At 36.5% G+C, this 26,605-nt stretch overlaps 1 protein-coding gene across 2 annotated transcripts in view; it reads left to right on the top strand.

Moving 5' to 3' along the window:
- RAB3C (RAB3C, member RAS oncogene family) overlaps positions 1-26,605 on the top strand; it is a 293,040-nt gene that overhangs the window by 18,363 nt on the left and 248,072 nt on the right. For both annotated transcript variants that reach the window (XM_049768818.1, XM_049768817.1), the window contains exon 2: positions 3,508-3,735. In XM_049768818.1, the coding sequence (XP_049624775.1) occupies positions 3,508-3,735 (228 nt within the window). The remainder of the gene's footprint in view (positions 1-3,507; positions 3,736-26,605) is intronic.

The following is a 26,605-nucleotide window of genomic DNA, read 5'->3' on the forward strand; positions in this document are numbered from 1 at the left end:
TTGAACATGGCTTGCCTGGGTTTGATACTGGCACTCCGTATGGTCCCTTAAACTTGACTAGGAGTGATCTCTGAGGAAAAAGCCAGAAGTAAGCCCTGAGAACCTTTGGGTGTGGCCCAAACACACACACACACACACACACACACACACACACACACACTGAATGATGAGTGTGTCATATAACAGAATATATCTTCAATATATCTACATTATCCACATTCTGCTTACCTGCTCTAGTTTCTCTAGATCACAGATACATCTTCTCCATACAGACCCTCAGCTTCAGCATCCACATCAACAAGTAATTTTGTTGCATTCCAAAATGTTTGAAACAGGAGTTTAGTGAAAGTTGTGGATAGTGATAGTGAAATAGGAGGGAGATAGTGAAAGACGTGGGTATCATTTTAGTGGATGACAAAGGTGATGTATTTAGCACACGCCACTAATTTGCCTTGATGATATTGCTATTATTACTGTTTTATATTCTCCATATCCATCATTATAAGAAAATTTCATGACTTCAGTTTTCATAACAGCTGCATAAAAGTCCATTGTGTGGATGTACCACAGTTTCTTTATCCACTTATCTCTTCTTGGGCACTTGAGTTATTTCCAGATTCTGGCTGGCTATTATAAGTAGTGCTGTGATGAAGACAGGAATGCAGAAGACTTTTCTGTTATGTGTTTTGAGGATGCAAGGGTTATATCCTTATGAGAGGTATTGCTGGATCATAGGAAAGCTCAATTTCTAGTTTTTTGAGGTATATCCATATTGTTTTCCAAAAAGGCTGTACCAGTTGATATTCTCACCAGCACATATGACGTCCTACTTCAGAAACCCGGCTTGTCTTTAATGAGGTGGAATACTCTGTTGTTTCTAGCATTCTACCATCTACTGGGACTTTGCCATCTCCCCAAGAAAACAATGATTAATGTCCAGTAAATAATTCATTGGCCACATGAGGCAGTTGTGATAGTGTGATATAGAAACTGATTTTCTAATTTTACTTATACTTAACTGTAGTTAATTTAATAAAAATAGTGTATGTAACTTTTGTGGCTCTCATATTGGACAGCCTGGCAATTATAAATAAATTTATATTATCAGAGATAATGATAAGAAAATACACTAATCAGGGGTCAAGTGGTGGTGTAGCATTAGGGCATTTGCCTTGCATGCAACTGACCTAGAATGGACTGCAGTCCATGTGGTCCCCCAAATCAGGAGCAATTTCAGAGTGCAGAGCCAGGAGTAACATCTGAGAATTATGGGGTATGGCCCAAAAACCAAAAAAGAAAAAATGAAAATACACTAATCATCATTATTTACCATTCTTAAATTCCCCTTTGTAAAATATAAATGACAGAAATTTTGTATTATTTTTATTTTTCTCTTTTCAGCCCTTTGTTTTTACAGTAACTAGGTTTGCACAACATTTGATTTCAGTGATTGTATGCTTTTGCTTATTGATTTTGGCATTAGGGGTCAGACCCAGGAATTCACATATTTAGGGCATGCATTCTACCACTCAGCCAAATCCCTAGCCCCCTGCTTGCATGCTGTACATAACTTTAGTTATGTACATTTTAGTTGTAGTATTCGCCAGGGAAAGTACACTCTGTTATGGTGGTCAGACACTCGGTAGAGCAAATGCTTTAGTTTCAGGTCTGCACAGACCTGGATGAAGATCACAAACCAGCTGTAACACTGGGGTTCTAAAAAACAGAACCTAACAGGTCCATCTGTGATGTATATGGGTGGCACTGGAGATAGTAGTCATGGTCTCATGCTTTTAGTCATACACCATATCCAAGGCACCTCATACAACATTATTTGTTATGTTATGATAATCATAGAAATCCATCTAGACTGGAGAGAAAGTGTGAGGATAGGTGCTTGGCTTGCATGTAGCTGATCCCAGTTTGATCCTCAGCACTATAAATATTCTTCCAAGCACCTCCAGGAGCAATACTGTATGTGGCCCCAAAACAAAGAAGCCTTTCAATGCACACATAATATCAGAAATTATTTTTATCTATGATGGATACTTTATATATGCTTTATAAGTGTAATCTTTTAGTTTTACAAGTGCCGCCAAGTTAGAAAATAACCCCCCATTTTATTTAAGAGAAGAAATTGAGGAACACCCATTTAAAAAGTACAGGAATAGGGATATAACTCAAGGGATAGAGCAAAAACCTAGCATGTATAAATAATATTCTGAGTTTGATTCCAGTACCATATGGTACTCCAGACATTACTGAGTGTATACATAATGGCCTCTGAATATTTCTAGGATATCTCTGATGATTCCCATCCCCACCCAAAAGAGCAACACTGCCAGAATGTTCATAATGGTTCTGAACTCCACTGGGCTCATCACTTACCATTAGGACTGCACTAAGGGAAATCAGCGCTTCTAGAGCACAATTTGAATAGCACTTTTAAAAAGAATTTAAGGGAAAACTATATGTCTAAGACCACATTTAGTAAATATTTAACTCCATAAAGGTCTTCTTTGAAGTATTTTATTTTATCTTTTTCGTTGTTTTTGGACCACACCTGGCAATGCTCAAGGGTTTCTTGATTCTGCACTCAGAAATTACTCCTGGTGCTTTTAGGGGACCATATAGGATGATAGGACTGAACCCAAGTTGGCTGCATTCTGGGCAAGCACCTTACCCACTGAACTATCACTCTGGCCCCTTCATTGAAGTATCTTATTCTGAATATTTTTCTAATCATCTTTTAAAGAACAGATATTTATTTCCTAGACAACTGGGAAATTAAATATTGATTATAAACATGTTCCTGGTGTGAATCCTGCCCTTTTTCCTCTATATTTTACCTGGTGAATTTGAGAAAACTACTTAATATCTCTGTACCTCTTTGCACTCATTTGGATATGGATGTAAAAAAGGAACTGTTATGCTAAGATTTGTGACAGTTAAATAAATACACCATTCCTGGAACATGGTATTTACAATTTTTTTTTAGTTTAGAGTACAGTTTATTTTTGGATGATGTTTTAATAGATTTAATATGATGGTAATAGATGGATTAGATATGCTTTATGCTTTGGGTATACATTTCTTGAAAATTAGAACAACTAATATTCTAATAAAAGACTTCCTGCTGTTCAGTCTCTTTGGTGTCTCCATCGCCGGGATCATAAAGTTTTGGTGCTTGCATGCCCCAGACAGTTCTTCATGTCTCTGCTTTTTATGTTACCCTTCTAGACATCTCCTTTGGTGTCTTTGATTGGTTCTGAATGCTGAACAGTGACAAACACCAACACAGCTGGATAGAACTGCACGATTTGCTGTTCTGTCTTCCAGCAGGGAATTATTGCCATGGTTACCAGCATCAGAGGAAGACTGGGGAGCATACTCAACTTGCCTCCTGAGTGGTTTGACATCTGTTTCTGGCAAGGCCAATAATGAATGTGCTGTTAGCTTCATATCAAATAGGAAACTCATCCACACCTCTTTTGTTTTTCACCACAGATGGCCTCTGCCCAAGATGCCAGGTATGGCCAGAAAGACTCCTCTGATCAGAACTTTGACTACATGTTCAAATTGCTGATCATCGGCAATAGCAGCGTGGGGAAAACATCCTTTCTGTTCCGTTATGCAGATGACTCCTTTACATCTGCATTTGTCAGCACAGTGGGGATTGATTTCAAAGTGAAAACTGTATTCAAAAATGAAAAGAGAATCAAGCTTCAGATTTGGGTAAGTCACTTTGAACTGACAGTGTTCTCCCCTCTAAGACATTGAACAAATAAGTGTGCAAGACAAAAGCTTTTGGCCCTGTTCAAGTCCTTGTGAGCTGTAAAGCCTCCACTTTTAAGTTCTTTACTATAGAGCATTTTGTTTCAAAGATAGTAGTGATACCTCTTTAAAGTATAGAAACTGAATTTTCCTCATTGTCAAGTGATGCTCCTGGAGTGTATTCAGGAGAAAGAAAATCCAAGTATCTATTGTGTTGGTGGAAGAGTATTCAAGAAGTGTTACTATATTTTGTATGATCTTGGTAACCTTGAAAAGTATATGAGTTCTTTTTTTACTCTTGGAGTCTTCAAAATAAACAAAGTGGCTCCAGCCTTTTTTAGGTTGCAAGAAGCATTGCATCCTGCAAGGACATTTAAAAGAAAGGTAAACAACCAAATATAGACAAAGCTTAGGTTTAGTCCTTTCATAAAATCCTCACTGTAACTTTGAACATGGTCTATTTGTATTTCACAGACTTTGTGTTCTCAGTGTCAAAGTTTGTGTTTATCCACATAGTGAAAAAAAAGGGAAAAAAATCTTAGTTTTATAAGACTTTTCTTTGAGCTAACTGAAAGTCCCCCAATAAGTTTTTTTCTAACTTTATGCATTTTCCCATCCCCTGAAGAAAACCATAGGTTTATTTAAAAATTGTTGGAATAAATCAAGAGAATCCAATGAGAAGTGGAAAGAAAATATGAGTGATAGGTTAGAACTGGTGACAAATAATAGTTGTTGCAAGAGAGATTTATGCAGTGGGCATTTTACCTTTATTATAAAACATGAGTACAATGGTGTTGATTAAAATAATAAAGAAGGCCCTTAGGATGGAGCCAGATGGAGATGGATGGATGGAGGGACTTCTCTCTGCCATCTCAGGACACGTGGCTGCATCACCCTCCAAATGGCGGGTCATCAGGTTCAGGTAGAGGCGAGTAAATCATTCACACAGGTTCCAAGAAATATCAGCTTTATTTGCCCTGGCCAACATGTGTGGCATAACCATTTATGCTGTATATCTATTCAGCCCTGCATTGTACTTGTCTCTCAGCCATCTCTGCTCCTGCTACCTCTTCATGCCGGCAAAATCCCTCTTGCTCCTGAGGCCAAATCTTTTATAACCTTCCCAAGTCCCCTCCCAGAAATGGGAGCATCTTGTATGTAAGGTTACACAAAGAATAGGTATAGGGTTACACAATGGTAGAGTATTTACAGTGAATTTGGGCCCCCTTTCCTGTGCATTATTTACCTCTGCCTCTCAAAGTTATTGGTTCAAAATAGGCCTTTCCTAAGATGTGTCATCTATCCTACTCTGATATAATTTTCATATCTTTTCTTTGGTTTGGAACCTACATGGATCTGTAGGACTGATCTACTTTCAATATTGAAAAATATTTCAATATTTCATGTTGAAGGAAAGATAAACTTTAAGTTAAAACATTTAAACTCCTTTAAAAATAAAAGTTACATACTGAAATCCATTAATAGTTATGACATTTTAATATTTTAGAATTCCTAGGACTGAAATTTAACTAAATTAACTAATATATTCCTTTAGGATGCTTATAATAAATTGTTTCTATTTTACTTATTCAATTCCCTAGAATCTTCAAATTTAATTTCTTTTTTTAAAAAATTAGGACCATGGGCCCCTGGCCTGGTTGAGACCAACCAACATGGCTTTTCTGTGACCTCCACCCCAAAGCAGAGGATTTGGGGGACAACACTGACCTCAGTCATAACACTGTGGGGTCCTCAGGTCAGAGTTGTTGTTTGTTTTGGGGGGCTACACCCTGAGGTGCTCAGGGCTTACTCTGAACCCAGCAGTGTTCAGGAAGTCCATACGGGGTGCTGGAGATTGAACCTGGGTTAGCCATGTGCAAGGGAAGAGCCCTCCCTGCTGTGCTATGACTCTGGGTCTTTAGAGCAGTCTGGGATGGACACTGTATGCTCCCTCGCATTTTCTCCCAGACTTGGAACACAAATAGCAAAAACTTTCTTGCCTCTCCCTATCAAAGCATCAAGATGGGGAAGGAATGTGCGGACAGGGAAAGCAGCTCCAATACCTACCTACTGTGAGTAGATAAGAAGCACATGTGGGCTTCCCTGGGACGGCAGAGGGGGTAGGAGACCAGCCACGGCCCAAACTTCCCCCAATCTCCACACACACCCAAGAGGGCTCCGTTGGGTCCCCAAGAATCAGATACAAGATCACTGTTACTGATGCAGGACAGGTACAAGCACCAGTTTACTTCCCATCCTATTCAGGGCGCCTTGCAACCTCCCCACCTCAAAAAAAAAAAAAAAATTAGGACCAGGTCCTTTTCCCAGACTGCAATTACCCAAAGCCATTTTTGTAGGGAAGATCTCTCTGTAGGAACTTAAACATACAGCCCTATTTAGTTTATACAGGTACATTCATGGTTTTGCATCATATTTCTTTGAGCTTAAGGCAACTAATTATCATATCATATCATATTATATGTGTCATTTTCGTTTTGTGCTTAAGAAAGATCCTATGATTCTGAGAAACTTTGGAGAATAACAGTTATATTAATTTTTCTAACTACTTATCAGTAAACAATACTCATGTTATTTCTGATAAGACAGGAGCATGTAGATCATCTTCTCTGCTTTATATCTGAAATGTGGTCATTTGGGTCATTTGGGACATCAGCATTTTGTCATAAATCAATTCTATATTCTAGTAACTCTTCGACAATTTTTTGACAGACATTCTTTGAAGTGGTACAAAATTATTATTTGTCTCTAAAGTAAAACAGATAAAACAGATATATTTCAAATAATTTTTGGGAGAGAATTATTAAATATTTTCAACTAAAAAGATATTTTCTTTGAGGTACTCTCTACTGATTCTAGGACAGTTCATTTTTTTTAATCTTTTTTAGATATTGGAATAATTTCTCTCTAGATTGCCTTTGTGAATGGGAAATGTACTTCTTTGGGCCCAAACCTAATTCACATCTTTAAACTGCCTCTAGTCTAATTCATCCTTATATATCTCAGTTTCTGTATCTTTATTCAAAAACCTTGTGCACATAATTTTGCCAGAATTTTCTCTCATCATCTGTAATCTGCCATTTTTATACATTCTTTCATTTTCTTTACAGTCCAGTCTAGATTATCCAGAATATCATCCTAGGACTTCATCGGCTCTTCTCTGGACAGCATGAACATCCTCTTCTGACTCCACTGCTCAGAAACCCTTCCTTTTGCTCTCTCCCAGTCATATCAGCAGTTTTGTTGCCACTGGTCTCTTTGCAATTATGGCTATGTAGATTTTGTCTTTAATGATATTCTAAGCTCTTAAAATAGTTATGCTTCTATATGTTTAAATAGATTTTACATCAATTATCCAACTAGTTTGCAAAATATGTAAAAGACAGAAATATAAGTCCTCATTTATATACCTCTATAATCAGATGTCAAGCTGTATAAAACATTATAAAGACCTAATATTTATTGACATATTTCCATGGCCAGGCAAATGAAGAGAAAAATATTTTTCTGAGAAAAATATGGGGGTAGATAACAAGTTATTATTTCCTCTCTGGGCATAATAGACTCTCTGCACCTTGATTTATTTATCAATCTGAATGTTTTTCAAATTTTATCAGTTTATTTTTAATAGAATTTTTCATATTGACCATGATTGATTAAATCACTGTATGTTAGTAATTAACTCAATCTCCAGTGGCTTTCTCCTCCTTTTGATGCTAGAAGTTCGAAGATTCTTTTTTCTAGTAACTAGTTCTCATTCTGAGTAAGCTCATTAGCATAGTCAAGTAGGTTCAATGGGATTTTATAACTAACTGAAAAAACTTTAACATTCTGGAAATTCCAAGGGTTTTGAAATCTCTGTACCAGAAATCAGGAGATAAATCAAATATGCTTTTTTATTTTATCACAGTATCATGACCATATAAGGGAGAATCAAAATGTTTTCATAGTAGTGAAAGTCATCTTAGATTAACCCATTATATTGTTACTTTTAGTCAACAAATATTGAAATGATTCTGATGACTATTAGTTTTAAATGTTCATAAACAGAACTGTTTCCAGGATAGAAAGCCAAGATATAGGTAAAATAATTGATATTATTATTATCATAAGAGTAGAGTCTAAATTTCAGTTCTTACAGCTACTGTACTAAGTTAAGATACATGTAAGTGCTGTGTTGTGAAAAGTTTGATAATACACCTGGTTGTCCTTTGATTTTATCAGGCATAGAACACTTGAGGCCAGAATATAAGGAGTAGTTTCTTTTCTTAGGGGGATGTAATATAAAGGGTGAAATGTGGCACCCCTGGTTCTTTTCAAATTTTATTCTGGGCTATGCACTCAGGGATCACTTATAATATTGCTCAGGGATCAGGCCTGGGTTAGCAAGTACCTATTCTCCCCCCCCCAATATTATCTCTCTTGCCCCCAAGTAGTATTTTAACAATACCAGGAGGGGAATGCCTGGGTAAAAATTCTTTGATATTTTTTTATGCTTAATGGGTTTATTTTAGCAGGTGCTCTATAAGGTTTTATGAGTCTACAACTGGATTGCTAGACTTTCAACTGTAAAGTATTTGGACAACTATTAGAAGCATTGACATTTCTCTCTGTACCTGCTAGATATCTCCTCTATGTGACAATTAATTATGAATTTAGTATTACTTATCTAGAGAAATATTATTGTTATTTGTACTTAATTGAAAATTATGTTCCATTAGTACATTTATGAGTCCCCTTGTTGTTAATTCTTTTATCAGTTATTGCTGTTTATTTTATTATCACTTTGATTCCCAAGTCAAAAACTTTAAAATTTAGAGCTTTAGTATTTGAGCTTATGCTTTATTATTATTATTATTATTATTATTATTATTATTATTATTATTATTGTGGGAAGCTTCCCTATTGTGCTTGGAGATGTATAGGCTACTCATGATTATATCTGGCCTGGACTCATTTCTCCAAGTTAGTGATGCAATGCTACTCAGGGCCACCTTAGTAGGTGCTACTGGTGGTTCTCTGAAAATCATGAAGTATTAAGGGTCATTGTCTTGTCCTTGTGTATGTCAGGCATACATTCCAGAATTTTGACCTATCTTCCCATTCTGGATCTTTGTGGTTTTATGTTTATTTAATGCAACTATGTATAGACTGGAGGGAAATTTAGTACACACATTTTAAAATTTAATTACAGGGTATTTTACAACTGAAGTCATTAATATTATTTGTTTCTAAGATGTTAAACTTAAAAATTAGTCTAATTATTGAAAAGCTATGTAGAATGGATTTCCCTAGCCTCAGCAAAAAAATTAAAAAATACCATCCATTAATAAGATTAATATAATTTGTATTTATTTTCAGTATCTAGATTTTTTTGGAGGAGGGTATACCTGTCAATACTCAGAAGTCAACAAATCTGGTGTTACTGTGTGCAAAGTTTGTACACCAGCCCCTTGGTTCATCTCCCTAGTCCTTACTTTCAGTATCTAAATTATTACTATCAGAACATTGGGGTTTTTACCAATCTACAAAATAAAGGATACTGGCAAGTATTGAAATATTATCATGTGATCCATGATATCCATTAGTTAATCCATTAGTTAATGGTAATTTTCTATTTTTAAAGAAAGTGCATGGATAATCTTTTTTTTTTTTTAAGTTTTTAACACTTAAATTTGTCTGCCGATCTTTTTATGTTGAATCTACATAGTTTAAGTCCAGACTTGACTTGGACTATTTAGCTTGAAATAGCCATAGCTTATATATATATATATATATATATATATATATATATATATATATATGTATATATATATATATATCGAATAGATTTTGAATAGAGGCAAGTGGGAAGTAAGAATAACATTTTCCTAGGAATTGGAATATTTTACTTTCTTTGGATTTTCCCTCACCTTCCCTTGCTTTTAACTTTTTCTTGTTTTTTCTTCCCTTTTCTTCGGTCTTGCCCCCCATACCTCCCCCTTTTTCCTCTCTATTTCTAAACTCTGCTGATAAAAACTCATCCTCAACATGCTCAGAGACCAGGATGGCAGAAAATTGTCATATTGTACACTGTATGAGGACAACAGCCAGGGGTAAAGTGGAGTCATTCTCCAAATGAAGCATGATTTGAGGAACTATGCAGTTTCTGGAAGAGCAGATCCTAAGCAGCCATCAGTGTAGGCTATAATTATACATTAAAATGATGCAGGAAATAGATGATAAAACCAGAGGATAGAAGCCCTGCTTCCCTAACAGAATACTGACATAAGAAAGTACTTTATTTCAATTAATTTTTTTTAACTTGGAGCTCACCTGACAAAGCTCAGTGCTTATTCTTGGCTCTTCACTTAGGGAGTCACTCTTGGTGATACTCAGAGCATCATTGGTGGTTCTAGGACTTGAACCCATGTTAGCTTCATACAAGAAATGTATTTTACCCACGATGTTATCTGGCCCAATGGATTTTAAAATAAAGGCCTTGTTGTTAATTAGGATAGCAAGACCAACAGGTTAGCAGACAACTGTTACTAGAGTGATAATTTATTATACTCACGGGATTACAAGAGAAGGGAGCATGGGTTTGTGAAGGGGGCATATGCTGAAAAATGGAGACCAGATCACCATTGCAGGTCAGATGGCAAGCAGAGGGGAAAAGTGACTTTTGTGGCTACTGGTGGCAGAAATGTGCTGTGTCAGCTTAGTGGGTTTAAGAATGACTCCTTTGAATAAGTTTAGCAACTGGCCATGTAGGGGCTGTCCTTGGTCTGTGAAATCTGACCTTGGAAAATTCTGGATAGTTAAGCTGCATCTAAGAAGAGAGATGCTTCTTCATGGTAACTTGTATATTGTTTCTAAGCATTGGATAATTAGAAGGGGAAAGTCTGGGAGAGAAATAGTCACTTCAAGCCAAAGTATCAGAAGACAAAATACACAGGTTCTTAGTTAGAGCTCTTGGGCAGGATTCAGTCACTAATTTAACTATGACAAATTCTGGTGACTGCAGCACTCTTACCTGAAGTGTAATTGTTATGGACTTGAGGATATGAATATCTAAGAATATTGAGTCTGAGTAAGATCTAGTAAATATTCTGGTCCTCTCATTTAAAGATCCTGCTGGTAATACCTATATGCATACAGGTACTAATGCCATTAAAAATAAGTACTTTATATGCAGTATAGAAATTTTTGCTTTCAACAGTCTCCTGAATGAAGTTGGTATTATTAGCCCTATTTGGAGACGAGAAAATAGAGAATTATAAAGACAAAGGAATTTCCTGAAGTTCACACATAGTATATGGGAGGAGCCAAAATTCTAATCTTTGGAATCCAAAGACCATGTACATGACCACACTATAAATGAAGTACAGGAGTGCCAAGGGATTTGTCAGGACTCTTCATGAAATCTTGCCTCACTTAGCACTTACATACATATTTTTTCTATACTCTGTTTTTGCCAACTATTTTTTAAAATCATGTGTTACCTGTTCCAAGAAGTAATTTATAGTTGATAAGGAAGAATTTGTTGATTTGCTTGAAACTTACTCTCTATCATCTTAAATGAGTTATGCATGATCTGTTTTGTGTTTAAAACATATAGAATATGCCCTGTAGGAAGGACTGGAACTGATTCAATAACTGTTTCCTGACATTTCTTGAATTCAAATTTCCACTGGTGGGCAACACGCCTTATAAAGGTGGAGGGAAGAGTGTGAATAACAGTGAACAAATACTGGAAAATGTTTCCTCCTGTCATCTGCATGGTATGCTCATTTAGAGTAGTCTTCCTGTCTGTTGATTTCAGGAGGGTGTTAAATCCTCCAGTCTGTGTAGAAGGAACAAACATTTTCTGCCTGGATGAACTCCTGAGGAGAATCACCAGAGCCAGTGACAGCTGCCAAGACCAAGGCCATTGCTGGTGCTGTCATGCTACCACCATAGCTATATTTCTTCTAACTGAGCATCTGCTTTTTCCTTAGAGATTGTGGAAAGCGAGATTTAGTTTCACTCCTGAGAGGGAGCTGATTCTGTGTGTGAAATGTCAGGATGCATGAAAACATTCTCTGTGTGAAACAGCTGAAAGTAGCAACTCCTGCACCACAGGGCATTTCCATCCGCCACTAGTCTCAGCATTGCCAAAATGCAAAGGACAGTAAAACCTATATTCCTGCCTACTTGTGAGCCACTTATAAAGGATCAGCCTGCAGGCAGTTGAGTGTATACCACCAAGAGGAGAGTGACCCAGTGGTATGAGCAAGGAATTCAGAGTTGAGTATCGTAGTTGTTGAAAGTCAGCCCTTGATGGGTCTGACTGATGGAGGGACGGAGGATGAGGTCTTTCTCCTCCAGCTCGGAGCATGCATCAGTCACCCTGTTCATCAGGCAATTCTGAGGTGAATGTGGCAGGTATAAAGCTAATAGGCAGTCAGGTTTCAGAAGATAACAGCTTTATTCAGTGGACATGTCTGAAGCCAAAAGCTCCAGAATCAGCCCTCAAAAGAAGCCCCTGTCTTCCACAGACCCTTGCTTTTGTACATCCGAATCAGGTACCACCCTAGGGTGGAAGCAGAATTCCAGGTCACATCCTAGGGTAGGGCACAATCACTGATCAGGGTAGGATCGGTAACATAATAATCCCATGGAAATGTTTACATATACAACACTAGTTTCAAATGCTGACTCTGATCTTGCTAGTTATGTGACCCCATGTTCTAAATTATTTGAGTCTTCCTTTACTCATTTATGAAGAACAAGAAAACACACTAATCATCCCTTATCTACTAAACTTATAATCAATATTCAGTACTAATTCAATATTTGGTAAAATAATCTAATTTTCTATAAATAGCTTTGTAACTTTTAGACTTTGTTTGTACTCAAGTAATTTGACTCAATAAGACATTCATTACTCTGTACTATTATGTGTTAGGTATGTAATGACGAGGATGTATAGTTTTAGCTTCCGGAGACAAACATCTAATGGGGAGATAGAATGAACTGAGACTTCCATCTGATGTGACAAGAGGTCTGAGTATCATACATCAGAATGATGCCTCATGATGCCAAACCCAGTTTAGGGAACTTTGGGGAGATCATTATCTAAGCTGAGAATGGACAAATGAAAATAATTTTTTTATTTTCCCACTTATCACTCTATCAACATTTATTTATCTTTTACTATATGCTAAACATGGTGAAAAAATTTAATTGAAGACTCAAAAATAGAGATTGTGGGGGCTGGAGAGATAGCACAGCGATAGAGGGTTTGCCTTGCAAGCAGCCGATCCGGGATGGGTGGTGATTCAAATCCCGGCATCCCATATGGTCCCCTGTGCCTGCCAGGAGCGATTTCTGAGCACAAAGACAGGAGTAGCCCAAGAGCGTGCCAGGTGTGACCCAAAAGCCAAAAAAAAATTAGAGATTGTGTAATGCATGGAGATATCATTAGAGCCCTTTGATGAAAACAACAATCATGATGAAATACCCAATGCTAGAAAATAAACTGTGTTTTTATTTTGGACAATCAACATGAAGAACTGACCTGGTACATAGGGAAAAGAAGGTCCTAGAAATAAGCAAATACCTTTTGTTTCATTTTCTCTATTTATTTCTCTTTCCTTTCAGAAGGTTATTGTTTTCTGGTTCTTTTCTACCATAACATTTATTGCGAGAGCTTACTTATCAAATTTTGACTTTCCTTCAGTTTTTCCTTCCATTTATGCAATGCTGATAGATTAGATAGCTAGATTATATTAGCTTGTTGGGGCATGAAGACTTCATGATTTGGCAGTTCCTGAGAAGGAAAAAAACAGAAAATACTTTACTTTTGCAAAAGTAATAAGAAGCATATAACCACAAGAACACAGTGCTTAAATGTCCCCATAAGAAACATAAAGCTTTAATTAGCCTCATGATAAAACACCTCATCAAATGATTTTCAATTTTACCCACATGTTTAAAGGGGGAGAGAGTAAAGTATGTCTGATGAGAAGCAGCCACAGCACAAGAGAAGAATATTCAATGGAAGAATGTTGGAAGTGTGTGAAGGCAGTGGGAGAGAGAAGGGGCAGGAGACCAGACTCCTGGGACATACCCAACTTCATGTATCTGTACTTAAAACTAAAGGGATAAGTAGAAATGACACATTAGGCAATCCCAAATGAGCAGGTACAATTACCTGCTTTTAGGTAGTGAGTCTATCTAATCCTCACAAATACTTTATGAGATAGATACCTTCTTGTCTTCTGTTTACAGAAAACAAAACTGAGACACAAATAACCTGTAAATAACCTGCTCAAAGTCTTAAAGCTAACACATAGTCTGTAGGTCTGAGTATGTGCCATCTTTTCTTTAAATGCCTTTCTGACACAACTTTCTCTTTTTAATTGCTATGATTTTGTGAGTATCACTTTTGAGTTACTTTTCTGGACAAGCCACTGAGTATATTTTGTTTTTAATCCTTGCAACAAAATTTTAAATGTTGGTATTAATAGAGTTTGTTTTAAAGATAGGAAGAAACTGCCACCCAGAGCTTAAATAATTTCTTCCTAGTCATGTGACATTTTCTACAGTTTTTATAGTCACTTTGAATTTTATAATTCTATGATTTAAATTTATTCAATGACACAATACTTCCTAAAAATGGGAGTACTACTTTGATAAATAGAATGGGACTTCTGTGTAAATGAAGTTCCCAGTAGCTGAATATTTAAATTGCCAGAACTTGAAAGAGATTTGATATTTTAATGAAAATCTTCCCACTGTGTGTTGTATATTTATTTACTTAGAAGGACAAAGTAGCTAAGATCCTGAAAGTAAGCCAACTATTATGGACTTGAGTAGCAGTATTGAATAGCAGAGTATGTCAGCAGTGATTACTCCCCTCAGTGGAGAGTAGATGTCATTTTCTATTTTCTCCAGTTTGGGGTGTATATGTAATTGTTATAGTTTTTTCTTTCTGTGTCACCAGTCTGTCAGCCTTCATGTTTCTCACTGATTTCCACTTCCATTTTGATTTTTAACTTCCTTTATGATGTTTCTACATTTGCAGTCCTTAGCTAAATTGAAAGCAGGAGGTTCAGAGAAATAGATAATCTTTTCATGAATATAAGCTTTAGTATATAGCTACTGCAAAGTCTAATTTGATGCCAAAAAATCCCTATGCTGCTGGATCATTATCTCCATTTATTTATCAACTGACATGCTACATAAGTCTCTGAATATTAGTTCGATTTTAGAATTATTCTGTACTTGGTTAAACTGAAATTCTTCTATGTGAGAAATGTGATATAGTTACTTTATTATTAAAAGTGAACTCTAAATTGCCAATTATAATGTGAGCATATCCATAGGAAGAATGTATTATTATCAATAAAATAATAGAAGCATAATAAAAAGGTTAGATATCTCTTGATACCTGGGTTCTTCTCACCCACTGATACATTTGAAAATGCACTGTATATGTCAACTGTGATAAGTGTTTGGGAGTCATTCTTGCATTTATATGAAATTATCAACTACACAGGGAAGCCAAAACCCTTCAGTTTGTTAATTAAATGCTCATAAAACTTATGTCCTTTCCTAAAACAAAACAGTTATGAATCATTGGTGCCATGGAGAGCTGTTATTAAAATACTGGGATGTAATTTCCTCAATATAATGCCTCATAAGACTTATATAAAATTTAGACTGTCTCTACAACAAAGTTTTCATTGCTAATACTGAACTGACCAGTTGTTCCAGCATCAGATAAATAAATGTATCTTAAATCTGAGTACAAATTAATCATTTAATTACTCACATTCATTTCTGAAGTCAGATTTAAGTAAAAAAAAGTACAGTATTTTTTAAGTCTAGATTTATTTTCAGTATTAATAATAATATTTTCCTTATGACTTGCCCTAATAACAATAAATTTGTTAGTCCTGAATATTGCTGCAGTGGCAACTTAATCAGCCAGCAAAAAATAAAAAGCAAATGTGAAACCAATTGATATGATTCACTTTGTGTAAGTTGTTGATAGATCCAAAGAAATGGAAAATAGCTCTTTATCTTCAGTTTTTTTTGAGACAGTCTTAGAAAGTACCTGAATACATACGATCACACACAAAACTAGAGTATAAACTAAAGATAAATATATAGATGCTAGGGACTGGGACTATAGTACAGTGGATAGGACATTTGTCTTGCACATGGCCAACCCAGGTTCAATCCTCCACTTTCTATATTGTTCCACAAACAGAGCAAAGGAATAATAGTGCAGAACCAAGAATAAGATCTGAGCACCACCACATGTGCTACTATACCCTTGCCCCCCACCAAAATACAAAAATGAATAAAATTTAAAAACAATAGAAGTAGGTAAAAGTTTTAGGTAAAGTTTTAAGGAGAAGCCCACAAATTTATTCCAGTTAGTGCCTTTATATGTATAGGGTTTAGGAAAACAATAATGAATGGTATAGACCCCTCTTTTATTCACTTCAGAGCCATTCTAACCAAGGGCTGAGGGGAAACAGAGATTAGGAAAGATCTCAGGAAGTTATAGGGCCTAGAATTTGGAGTCGTCCTCAACTAGAACAACTCCTGCCAGATCTTGGCTCACTCAGCAGTGAAGACCCATGAAAGGGTATTTCATACGGTCTTTCATATGTCTCTCCTTCACTTAACCTTTCATGTAGGCTCTCAGTATAGTATCTCTGCACAGTAGTCTGAGACTGAGTGAAGAGTGGGTCTAACAAGGCATAGACCAGCACAATGAAAAAAATTTCTTTGGATGAAGGATGTTTTTTCTAATAAAAAATTTAACTATTGAATAAGAAGATAGAGCTTATGAACACAGATTTTGAGAATTTCATCATAGATGTTTTGTGGAATTGTCTTAATATATCAATATAGCTAATAAAGAACATTAGTACTTTTATTGCATGATTTTCTTTTTCTATTTAGTAGGTATCATTGGATAATTCAGGTGAGGGCTTAAGAGATTGTTAGTGTTTGTTACTTAGAACAAATCTATGGCTAATAATGTATTTTTCATAAGTAAGTAAATATTTTTCATTCCTATTGGTTTCCTGTTTGAAAATATACCAACAAAATGGGGCTGGAGTGGTGGTACAAGTGCCTTGCCTGCACTAGCCTAGGATGGACCACGGTTTGATCCCCTGGTGTCCCATATGGTCTCTCAAGCCAGGAACAATTTCTTAGGTTGTTTTTTTTTGGGGGGGGGGAGTCACACCCGACAGTGCTCAGGAGTTACTCCTGACTTTACACTCAGAAATCGCTCCTGGAAGGCTCGGGGGACCATATGGGATGCCAGGATTCTAACCACCATCCTTCTGCATGCAAGGCAAATGCCCTACCTCCATGCTATCTCTCCAGCCCAGGAGCGATTTCTGAGCACATAGCCGGGAGTAACCCCTGAGCGTCACCGAGTGCGGCCCCCCACAAAACATATACCAACAAAGTTAGGTTCAATAGCTATGTGCTACAAAAACATGGGCACTTTCCTTTTGCTCTCTCTTCCCCACTGCATAAAAGACAAGCCAGTGACCCACACTAGTCTTGACCTATGTGTCCTCAAAGATGAACCCAGAAACATATTCCCTGGTGAGACTAAATATAGGGCTGAAGAGATAGCTCTGAATGGTGAAGCACAAGATTGGTATGTAGCATCTTCACCTCGCCATTTCTCCTTCACCTGAGTACCACTGAAGTAGGCTCTGTTGGCATCCAAGTATTTCCGGGGAAAACATGGCAATGACTGGGATGGAGAAATATCACAAGGGTTAATACACTTGCTTTGCATGCACCCTAAAATTTTCTGGTTTCATTCCCAGTACTACCTATGGTCTCCTGAGTACCCTTGGAGTCATTCCTGAGCCAGGATTATATCTTGAGAACTGCTGAATGTGGTATAAAAAAAAAGGCAAAAAGTTTAATCAATAAAATAATTAAATTTCAAGAACTTGTAAAATAATTTATAACCTAGAATATTTTTAACTCCTTACTCTTTTTGTTGTTTGTTTGGATTGTTTTTTTTTGTTTGTTTGTTTGTTTTTTTTTGAGAAGTTACAAGGTCTACTACTGAGTCTGCCACTCAGGGATCACTTCTGCTGGGCTTAGGAAACCATGTTGGATGCTAGGAATCGAACCCAACTTGGCTGTATGCAAGGTGTCCTTACCCATTATATTATCTATCCAGCCCCCTCCTTTCTATTCTTTTGATAATCAAACTGATGATAGGATCTTTTAAACTTTATTGGTAAAATAACAAATCTCTCTCAACTTCTCATTTTAATGTATTTATTAGTAGTAGTATTGTTGTCTTTGTAGTAGTATTGTTGTCTTTGAAGTACAGGTGTCTGGAAGTCCATATTGTGAATAGGTGTGGTAAACACTGTAGATATCTAAAAGAGATCAAAATGATTAACTTAGCTCTCATCATGCTTTGTCTTGCCAGATGTCTGTGTTTTTACAAAATAAACTGATGGGGCCAGTGGGATAACATAGCAGGTAGGACCTTTGGTTTATACATGGATGACACGGGTTCAATCCCCGACATCCTTTATGGTCCCCTGAGCCTGCCAGGATTGATTTCTGAACACAGAGCCAGAAGTAACCCCTGAAGACTCCCAGGTGTGGTCCCAATGGGATGTATGGTCAGAATGAAGTATGGAAGTAAATCAACATTAAAATGAGAGTGAAGTCTCTTTAGGCTGAACTTGAGGGAACAACGAAAGGAGCTCTGGTCATTTTTATTTTGGAAGAGAATCAAAAGTAGAGTGGGAAATTTTTTTGGCAGGTAGAGCGAAGATTCAGATTGTCTTGACTGGAGGATGCTGGCCAGGGAAACTGCAAGCCATCTTAATTGAAAGCAAGCATCTAAGTTAGAAGTGCTTATTTGGTTTTCTCTAAATGGTGCTAAGTTGGATGAGCAACAAAATTGAAGGAAGGCATAATATTTTCAACTCATTGCCTTTTTGAGCAGTTGTTTCAAAAGCTAATACTTCCTAGATTATATTAGAGAATGAAATTTAGCTTCACTGCGAGTCTGACAACCTCCTAACTTCCTGTTTATTGTAGTTAGATAAGGGTGTTGTTTTTGTGGGTAGGTTGCTGGATGATGTAAGTCAAAGTTCTGCTTTTATATATAATCTGTTCTTTGTTCATTTGTATTTTCATGTCATTTTTAAGGCAACGGCAAAAGCAGTTTTAATAAGGGAGGAAAAAAGAAAACATAATAAGAAATGAGGCTGTTTGGTGTACCATAGCTTAACTCTAAGAAAATTAACTCTATGTCTTGGTTCCATTTTCTATAATAGGATAATATTTTCTCAGCATGGTTGTATGAAAGAATAACAAATATTTATGATATGCCTTATAAAGTATTTTTATATATGCTCTGGACTTATTTATACCCTTAACAATTATTGAATATTCCAAAGAGCTTCAATGTTTGTAGATTATGTTGATTGCCATTTACTATCTTAGAAATTAAAAACAAAAATTTAAGTATGTGTCAATTCATTTAATATTAGCAATTGCATGCAAAGAATGCACATATAGTCAATAAAACTAAAACATTTTGGGTAAAAAAAAGCTAGTGAAAAGATGAACAATATTTACAATTTTTACAAATATCTTTTATGTTTGGCTTAATAGAAGACAGTCTGGAAAACTATTTTATGCTGAGAAAGAATAAAAGGCAAATAATAGTTTTACATACTTTTGAAAGTAATTTTGACCTCTGAAGTCCTTTGAAAATGTTAGGGAATCCTGAGAATACCTTTCCAATATAGTCCTGAAGGCCTGAAATAAATTATTAATAACATTAGCAGAGATAATACAAGGGTTAAATTGCTTGCTTTGCATGTGACTAATCTCAGTTCAATCCCTAGTATCATGTGGTCTCCTGAAAACCCCAAAGAGCAACCCCTTAATCCCCAAGCGCAGATCTGGGAGTGACTCAGAGTGTTTCAGCCCCAAAGAAACTATAACAATAGTAGAGAACTTTGACATAATTAACATATATGCAAAAATTTGCAACTTAGTGAGATTTTGTCTGATTGGAAAATTCCCATATGCTGTCAGGTATAAGGGGATTTTGCCATAGGTAACTTTTCTAGAAACACAGGTTTGAGGCTCAAAGCAAAGAATTAGATGATAAAATGAAAGCTACACTCATTTTTCAACCGTTTTAAATGAGAGAATGTGTACACAAAAGAGTAAGCATTCCTTTAATACTTGGCTATATGATTTGCTCTATGGCATAATAAGGACTAATAAAAGCAGAGTATTAACAGGTAAGTCCTGCTCAAATTCTTCTCAGCTGAAAAACGATATCTGTTTGTTCTGGGAAATAAGTGTGAGAAAAGTGAATCTTTCCACTGCCTACCCACTTAGGTTACAAGTTGAGTTAGGTGACTAGAAAAACCAGTGGATTTCCTGACAAAAATCTCTGAGATATCCTATAAAGAAAATCAGCCCCTCAAGTCTGAAATCCTAAGTTTTCAAACTTTAGAAACCAAATATTCATTTATGTTAAGTTATGCATGACCAGTAACCTAAATTCTAAAATATTCTAGGGATTTTTGACTTTTAAAATAGTAGCATGTTAAACAAAAGAATTGAGAAGCTTTAGCAACAAATTCACCATGGGACAATTTCCCTAAAGCTTTTCATCCTGTACCACCTGTGTGAAGGCTGAGCTAGACTCCCAAGGTGCATTTTTGACCCAGTAGGGTAATTGAGGGGGAGAAATAGGCTGATAGAATTCATTTCATGTTATTTTAGCTAGTAGAGCTACTGTCCTCTTTGAAGAATGGGCACTGTGAGTTCCCCCTTCCTCTTTAAATTTTGCAAGACAATTAACCTCTGGGCCAAGAAAAAGCTCAGAAGATTTTATCTCTATCCTTTAATTCTCAAGAAATGTTCAATCAGTTGGAAATAAGAGAGTGAGAATTAAAAGTATTCTTCTCCCTTTGCTATTTGGCAAATTTCTGAGACAGCTATTGCAAGGTCTTTAGGTCTGTTTTGGAAAGCAAAATTCTAAATTGAGTTTGTAACAGCACAACAACTATAAAGGGCTAAAAGCAGAGATGAAAGGAGGAAACTCACACAGAAGTGGAGAAAATGCAGATGGGCCAAGACCCTTCAGACCTGTCTTGTTGCTAGCATACAACTCATCTGCATAAAGGTGATTCTACAGTTTGTAGGTACATGAGTTGCAGTTGGGATAATCATAGAATATAGATGATTGAAGGATTTTGTTCCATTTGGGCTCATCAACACCATTGTGAATGATTTCAGTATAGAGAAGCCATCAAGCTATAGCTTCAGACAAACCCTTAGACATAGTTGAAGGAACTGAATAAATGAAGGAAATATAAATGTTAAACCTCTTTTTACGATCTTGGGATCAGAATCTACTTTTAAGCCAAGTAGGGAATCTGATATCTGCAAGGGAAATTTATTGTGTATTGTTTAATTCTTATATTTTTATCATACTAAATTAAAAGCTCTTAGGAGTTCACGACTTGTATTATTTCATTCAGGTTTTTAGGCACCAGTAAATGGGATTATGGGAAATATTTATAAGTGTTGAATACATAAATGAATATTTGTGGCTAATAAAGTTACGCCCATATTTATTTGCGCTATAGATTTGTGAGTGTAAAGTATAATTAGTATTTATAAATTTTTTTCACATGTTTTTTTATTCTATAAGTATCATCAATTTTTATTCTTATTATTTCAGTTGTTCAAGTGGAAAAGTATTTATTCTGACCTTTACTATGTTGGAGGAAATGTTACAGGGGGGAAAATGATCATTTAGTAGACTTGTCAGGAACACAAGCCCTAGAAATAATGACAAATGACCTGAGTGCAAATCCTGACTCATTAATCCCTGGTAGTTTAATCCCAGTTTCTCCTGTGTAATAAGCACAAGTAGAACATCTACCCCCATTATATGATTATTAGCATCAATAAGCATGTATTTCATTTACCATAGCACTGTATAAAGGGAAGGACTCTGTAAAGGTTAGTCTTACTACAATTTGGGGCTTGGACCAAGTAATACATTCAACATCCAATCTCAGAAAATTAGAATTTTTTCTTCTGAGACTTTTCTGTATATATATTAAGGCTAAGATAGAATACCCCACTCACTGTTACCATGCCTCTAATAACCCTCTAATAACACACATCTCTGACCTCACCTACATGAAGAAACATGAAGTTCTGCAAAATATCTGGGGTCACCAGATTTTGTGACCTTTCAGGCCTTGAAAAACTTGGGTCCAAAGCAATAGAATCAAGAGACCCAAACTATAACAATTTATACTTAAAATGGGCCTGTTCCACTGGCAGGTCAGAAGGCAAAGGGTGGTGGTTTTGGATGCATACTGGGAACTTTGGTGGAGAGAAGTCAACACAGATGGTGGGAATGGCCCTAATTCACTGTCACCATATACCTGAAACCCAACTATAAAGGCTTTGTAAATCACAATGGTTTCAATAAATTAAAAAAAAAAACAACTGGGTCTACCTTCATTTTATACTAGGTCCTGGCTTTACACTCAGGATTACTCCTAGTATACTTGGGGGAACATACAGGGTGCTGGGAATAGAACCAAAATAGGCTGCATACAAGGCAGATGCCCTACCTGTTGTACTATGCTTTGGCCTTGGATTCACTTATATTTAGACATTTTTCTGGAGCAGTCAAAAGATGCTCTTGGCAATGTAATTAGAGGTTGTTATTTTCATAGAAGAGAGAACAATTGTTTAAAAAACAAGACTTTTAGACTAAAATAGTGAAAGAGACAGGAAAGAATAGAAAGTGAGCTAATTTATGCAAAGTAACAATAATTTTGGGTAAAATGCAGTGCTGAACTAAAGTCACTTTATTTGGATGCCCACAGTCAGGGGGATGTTTGATGAAAAAACATTCTGACAAGTGACAAGAAATTTGCTCCTCTGTTTAGTAAAAGTTGAAAGGAATGAGACAGTGGGGTCATTCATTCTGGATGGCTGGACACACTAGAATACTGATGTTTATTTAAAGGTGAGTGACTCTTTTTTTTTTTCTCCAAAGACACAAGAGAAAGAGAGTACTAAAATGGCCAAAGGAAAGGCAATAGTCAAATGAGTAAGGAAGAATGACTTATTTTGTCTAACATGGGGAGAATTATCCATAAAGGAAACTTGCCAAGTGAATACATTTTAATCTTGATGTAATTAAGGGAGCAGAGTAATGAACTGATGATTTAAAAAGATTGATCCTCTCTCTCTCTCTCTCTCTCTCTCTCTTTTATTTGGGGGTGGCACACCCGGCGTTACTCAGGGGTTACTTCTGGCTGTATGCTCAGAAATAGCTCCTGGCAGGCATGGGGGACTATATGGGACACCAGGATTCGAACCAATCACCTTTGGTCCTGGATCGGCTGCTTGCAAGGCAAATGCCGCTGTGCTATCTTTCCGGGCCCCATCCTGTCTCTTAAAAAAAAAACTCGTTTTAAAAAGGTTGTGTTATCTGGCATACAGAACAAATCTCAACATTTACAAAAACAAAAACAAAAACAAAAAAAAAAAAAACAAAAAAAAACGCTTCCTCAGAAATTGTATAGTTTTAAGCTAGTGGAGAAATATCTTCTTAGAAATCAAAATCAGACTAAGTCTGCACCTGGAATCCTCTTTTGTCTTGGTTGGCACAGATGCCTATCAGGGTATATTCATTCCCAGAACCTCTCTATATTCCTCCCTTAATCCCCGAGGTTGCTCTCTAGAGATTACTTTGACTCCTATATATATCCATCAGCTCTTGCTTCTTTTGCTGACACTATGGGCAAGTAAAATAGCCTTTTTGCTACTGCTATAGAAAGCAGTCCAGGATCACCATACTGCCAGCAGAATGCTCAGGAGTGGTGCTTACTACGCAGCAGACAATACGTGGAATTTGATCATGTGAACAGCAGAAAATCTCAGCAAAGCCTGCTATTTACAGGCAATTTAATCCTATAATCTAATTTATAGCCGTAGTTTATGGATTTTTTTTGTTTTTGTTTTTGTTTGGCCACACCCGGTGACACTCAGGGGTTACTCCTTTCTATGCGCTCAGAAATTGCTCCTGGCTTGGGGAACCATATGGGGCGCTGGGGGTTCAAACCGAACCGTGGTCCGTCCTATGCTAGTGCGTGCAGGCAGACGCCTTGCCACATGTGCCACCGCTCCTGCCCCAGTTTATGGATTTTTATTAAAAGATTACATGGGAAATCTCCAAGTAGATAAAAAGAAAATAAATACAATAAGGAAAATTAGAGGAGCATATAAAAGATAGGTAGTATTATTTACTTCAATGTATCTATTACACTCAGACTTGAACTTTTTGTACAGCCGACATAATTGTTATTTATTTTGATCCCACCTCCTCCTTGGACAGAGGGAACAGATGACATTCAGACATGCTTGCTCACTTTCTCAATTTCAAAGGGTCTTTTACTTGGTCCTCTAAGTATCCCTGTTATCTGATAATCAAGCTTCTTTGTCTTCCATCTCAGATTTCTTTCTTTTTCAATAGATTAGTCCTTTTAAAAATCACATTCCTGCCCGAGTGCTAAATTCTGTATAGTCAGATTCTGCCTTAGCACACCTTGAAAATTGAGTCCTATCTTTTTTAAAGAGAGTTTTAAAAGATCTTTTAAGAAAAGGAGTCTCCTTTTAACATAAAGACAGCTGTTCATTTTTTTAAAATTATTTTATATCTTTATTTAAGCACCTTGATTACAGCCATGATTGTAATTGAGTTTCAGTCATATAAAGAACAGCCTTCTTCTCCCGTGCAATATTCACATCACCAATGTCCCCCATTTCCCTCCTCCCACCCCCTGCCTGTATTCGAGACAGACATTCTAATTCTCACACTCATTAACATTGCTGTGATAGTTGTCAGTGTAGTTATTACTCTAACTGCAATCATCACTCTTTGTGATGAGCTTCAAATCATGAGCCAGCTCTTCCAGCCCCCATTTTTGTTACACTAATGTATTTTATTTTTCTTAAAACCCATAGATGAGGGAGATTATTCTATGTCTATTTCTCACTTCCTTTGACTTATTTCACTCAGCATAATAGATGCCATGTACATTCATGTATAGGAAAATTTTATGACTTTATACATTCAGATAGCTGCACAATATTTCACTATGTATATTGTGTATATGTACCTCAGTTTCTTTTATTCTGTTTTTTTTGGGGGGGGGGACCCTAGTGATGCTCAGGGGCTACTCCTGGCTCTGCACTTAGAAGTTGCTCTTGGCTCCGGGGGCCATATGAACTGTGGTGTGTCCAGGGTCAGCTTCATGCAAGGCAAATGACCTACCATTGCGCTACCTCTCTGGCCCCATACCACAGTTTCTTTAGCCATTCATTTGATGAAGGGCATCTTGGTTGTTTCCAGAATCTGGCTATTGCAAATAGCACTTTAATAAATAAAGGTGTGAGAAAGGCATTTTTCTATTGTGTCTTGTGTTTCTAGGGCATATCCCTAGGAGTGGTATAGCTGGATCATATGGGAGTTCAATTTCTAGTGTTTTGAGGAATTTTCATATTGTTTTTCATAAAGTTTGTACTAGCTGGCATTTCCACCATCAGTGAATGAGAGTTTCTTTCTCTCCACATCCCCGCCAACACTGCTTCTTCTTGTTTTTTGTGATGTGTGCCAGTCTCTGTGGCATGAGATGGTACCTCATAGTTGTTTTGATTTGCATCTCCCTGATAATGAGTGATGTGGAGCATGTTTCATGTGCCTTTTGGTCATTTGTATATCATCTTTGAGGAATTTTCTGTTCATTTTACACCCCATTTTTGATGGGGTTAGATTTTTTTTTTCTGTTAAGTTCTGTCAATACCTGGTATATTTTCAATATTAGCCACTTATCTGATGGGTATTGGATGAATAGTTACTCCCATTCTGTGGGTGGCTTTTGTATCCTTGACACTATATTCCTTTGAGGTGCAGAAGCTTCTCAATTTACTATAGTCCCATCTGTTTATCTCTGCTTCCACTTGTTTGGAGAGTGCTGTTTCCTCCTTGAAGATGCCTTTCGTCTCAATGTCATGGAGAGTTTTATCTATGTGTTGTTCTATATACCTTATAGTTTCAGATCTGATATTAGGGTCTTTAATCTTTGAATCTGACCTTTGTTCATGGTGTTAGATGGAGGTCTGAGTTCGCTTTTTTGCAAGTGGCTAACCAGTTGTGCCAACACCCCTTGTTGAAGAGGCTTTCTATGCTCCATTTTGCATTTCTTGCCCCTTTATCAAAGATTAGTTGATTGTATGTCTGGGGAACATTCTCTGAATACTCGTCTATTCCACTAATCTGAGGGTCTGTTATAATGACTATAGCTTTGTAATACAATTTAAAGTTGAGGAGAGTGATGCATCCCATATTCCTTTTCTCAAGGGTTTCTCTAGCTACTCATGAGTGTTTATTGTTTCAAATGAATTTCAGGAGTATTTGATCCACTTCTTTGAATAATGTCATGGGTATTCTTAGAGAGATTGCATTAAAACTGTATAATGCATTGGGGTTTCTTTTAAAGGTAAAATCTATTATAATGAGTTTTATGTAGCTTAATATGAGTTCAACATGTAATTTATACAAAAAGTGATTTATAATGTATTTTCCAATTAGGTAGATTTTGGTCTGTAATTTTTATATCAAAGTTATTTGATTTGGACTGTGCATTAATTTTTAATATAAAATTTTATTTAAGAACCATGATTACAAGCATGTTTGTAATTGGGTTTC

Source organism: Suncus etruscus, chromosome 2, assembly GCF_024139225.1.
Source record: "Suncus etruscus isolate mSunEtr1 chromosome 2, mSunEtr1.pri.cur, whole genome shotgun sequence".
Classification (NCBI taxonomy): Eukaryota; Metazoa; Chordata; class Mammalia; order Eulipotyphla; family Soricidae; genus Suncus; species Suncus etruscus.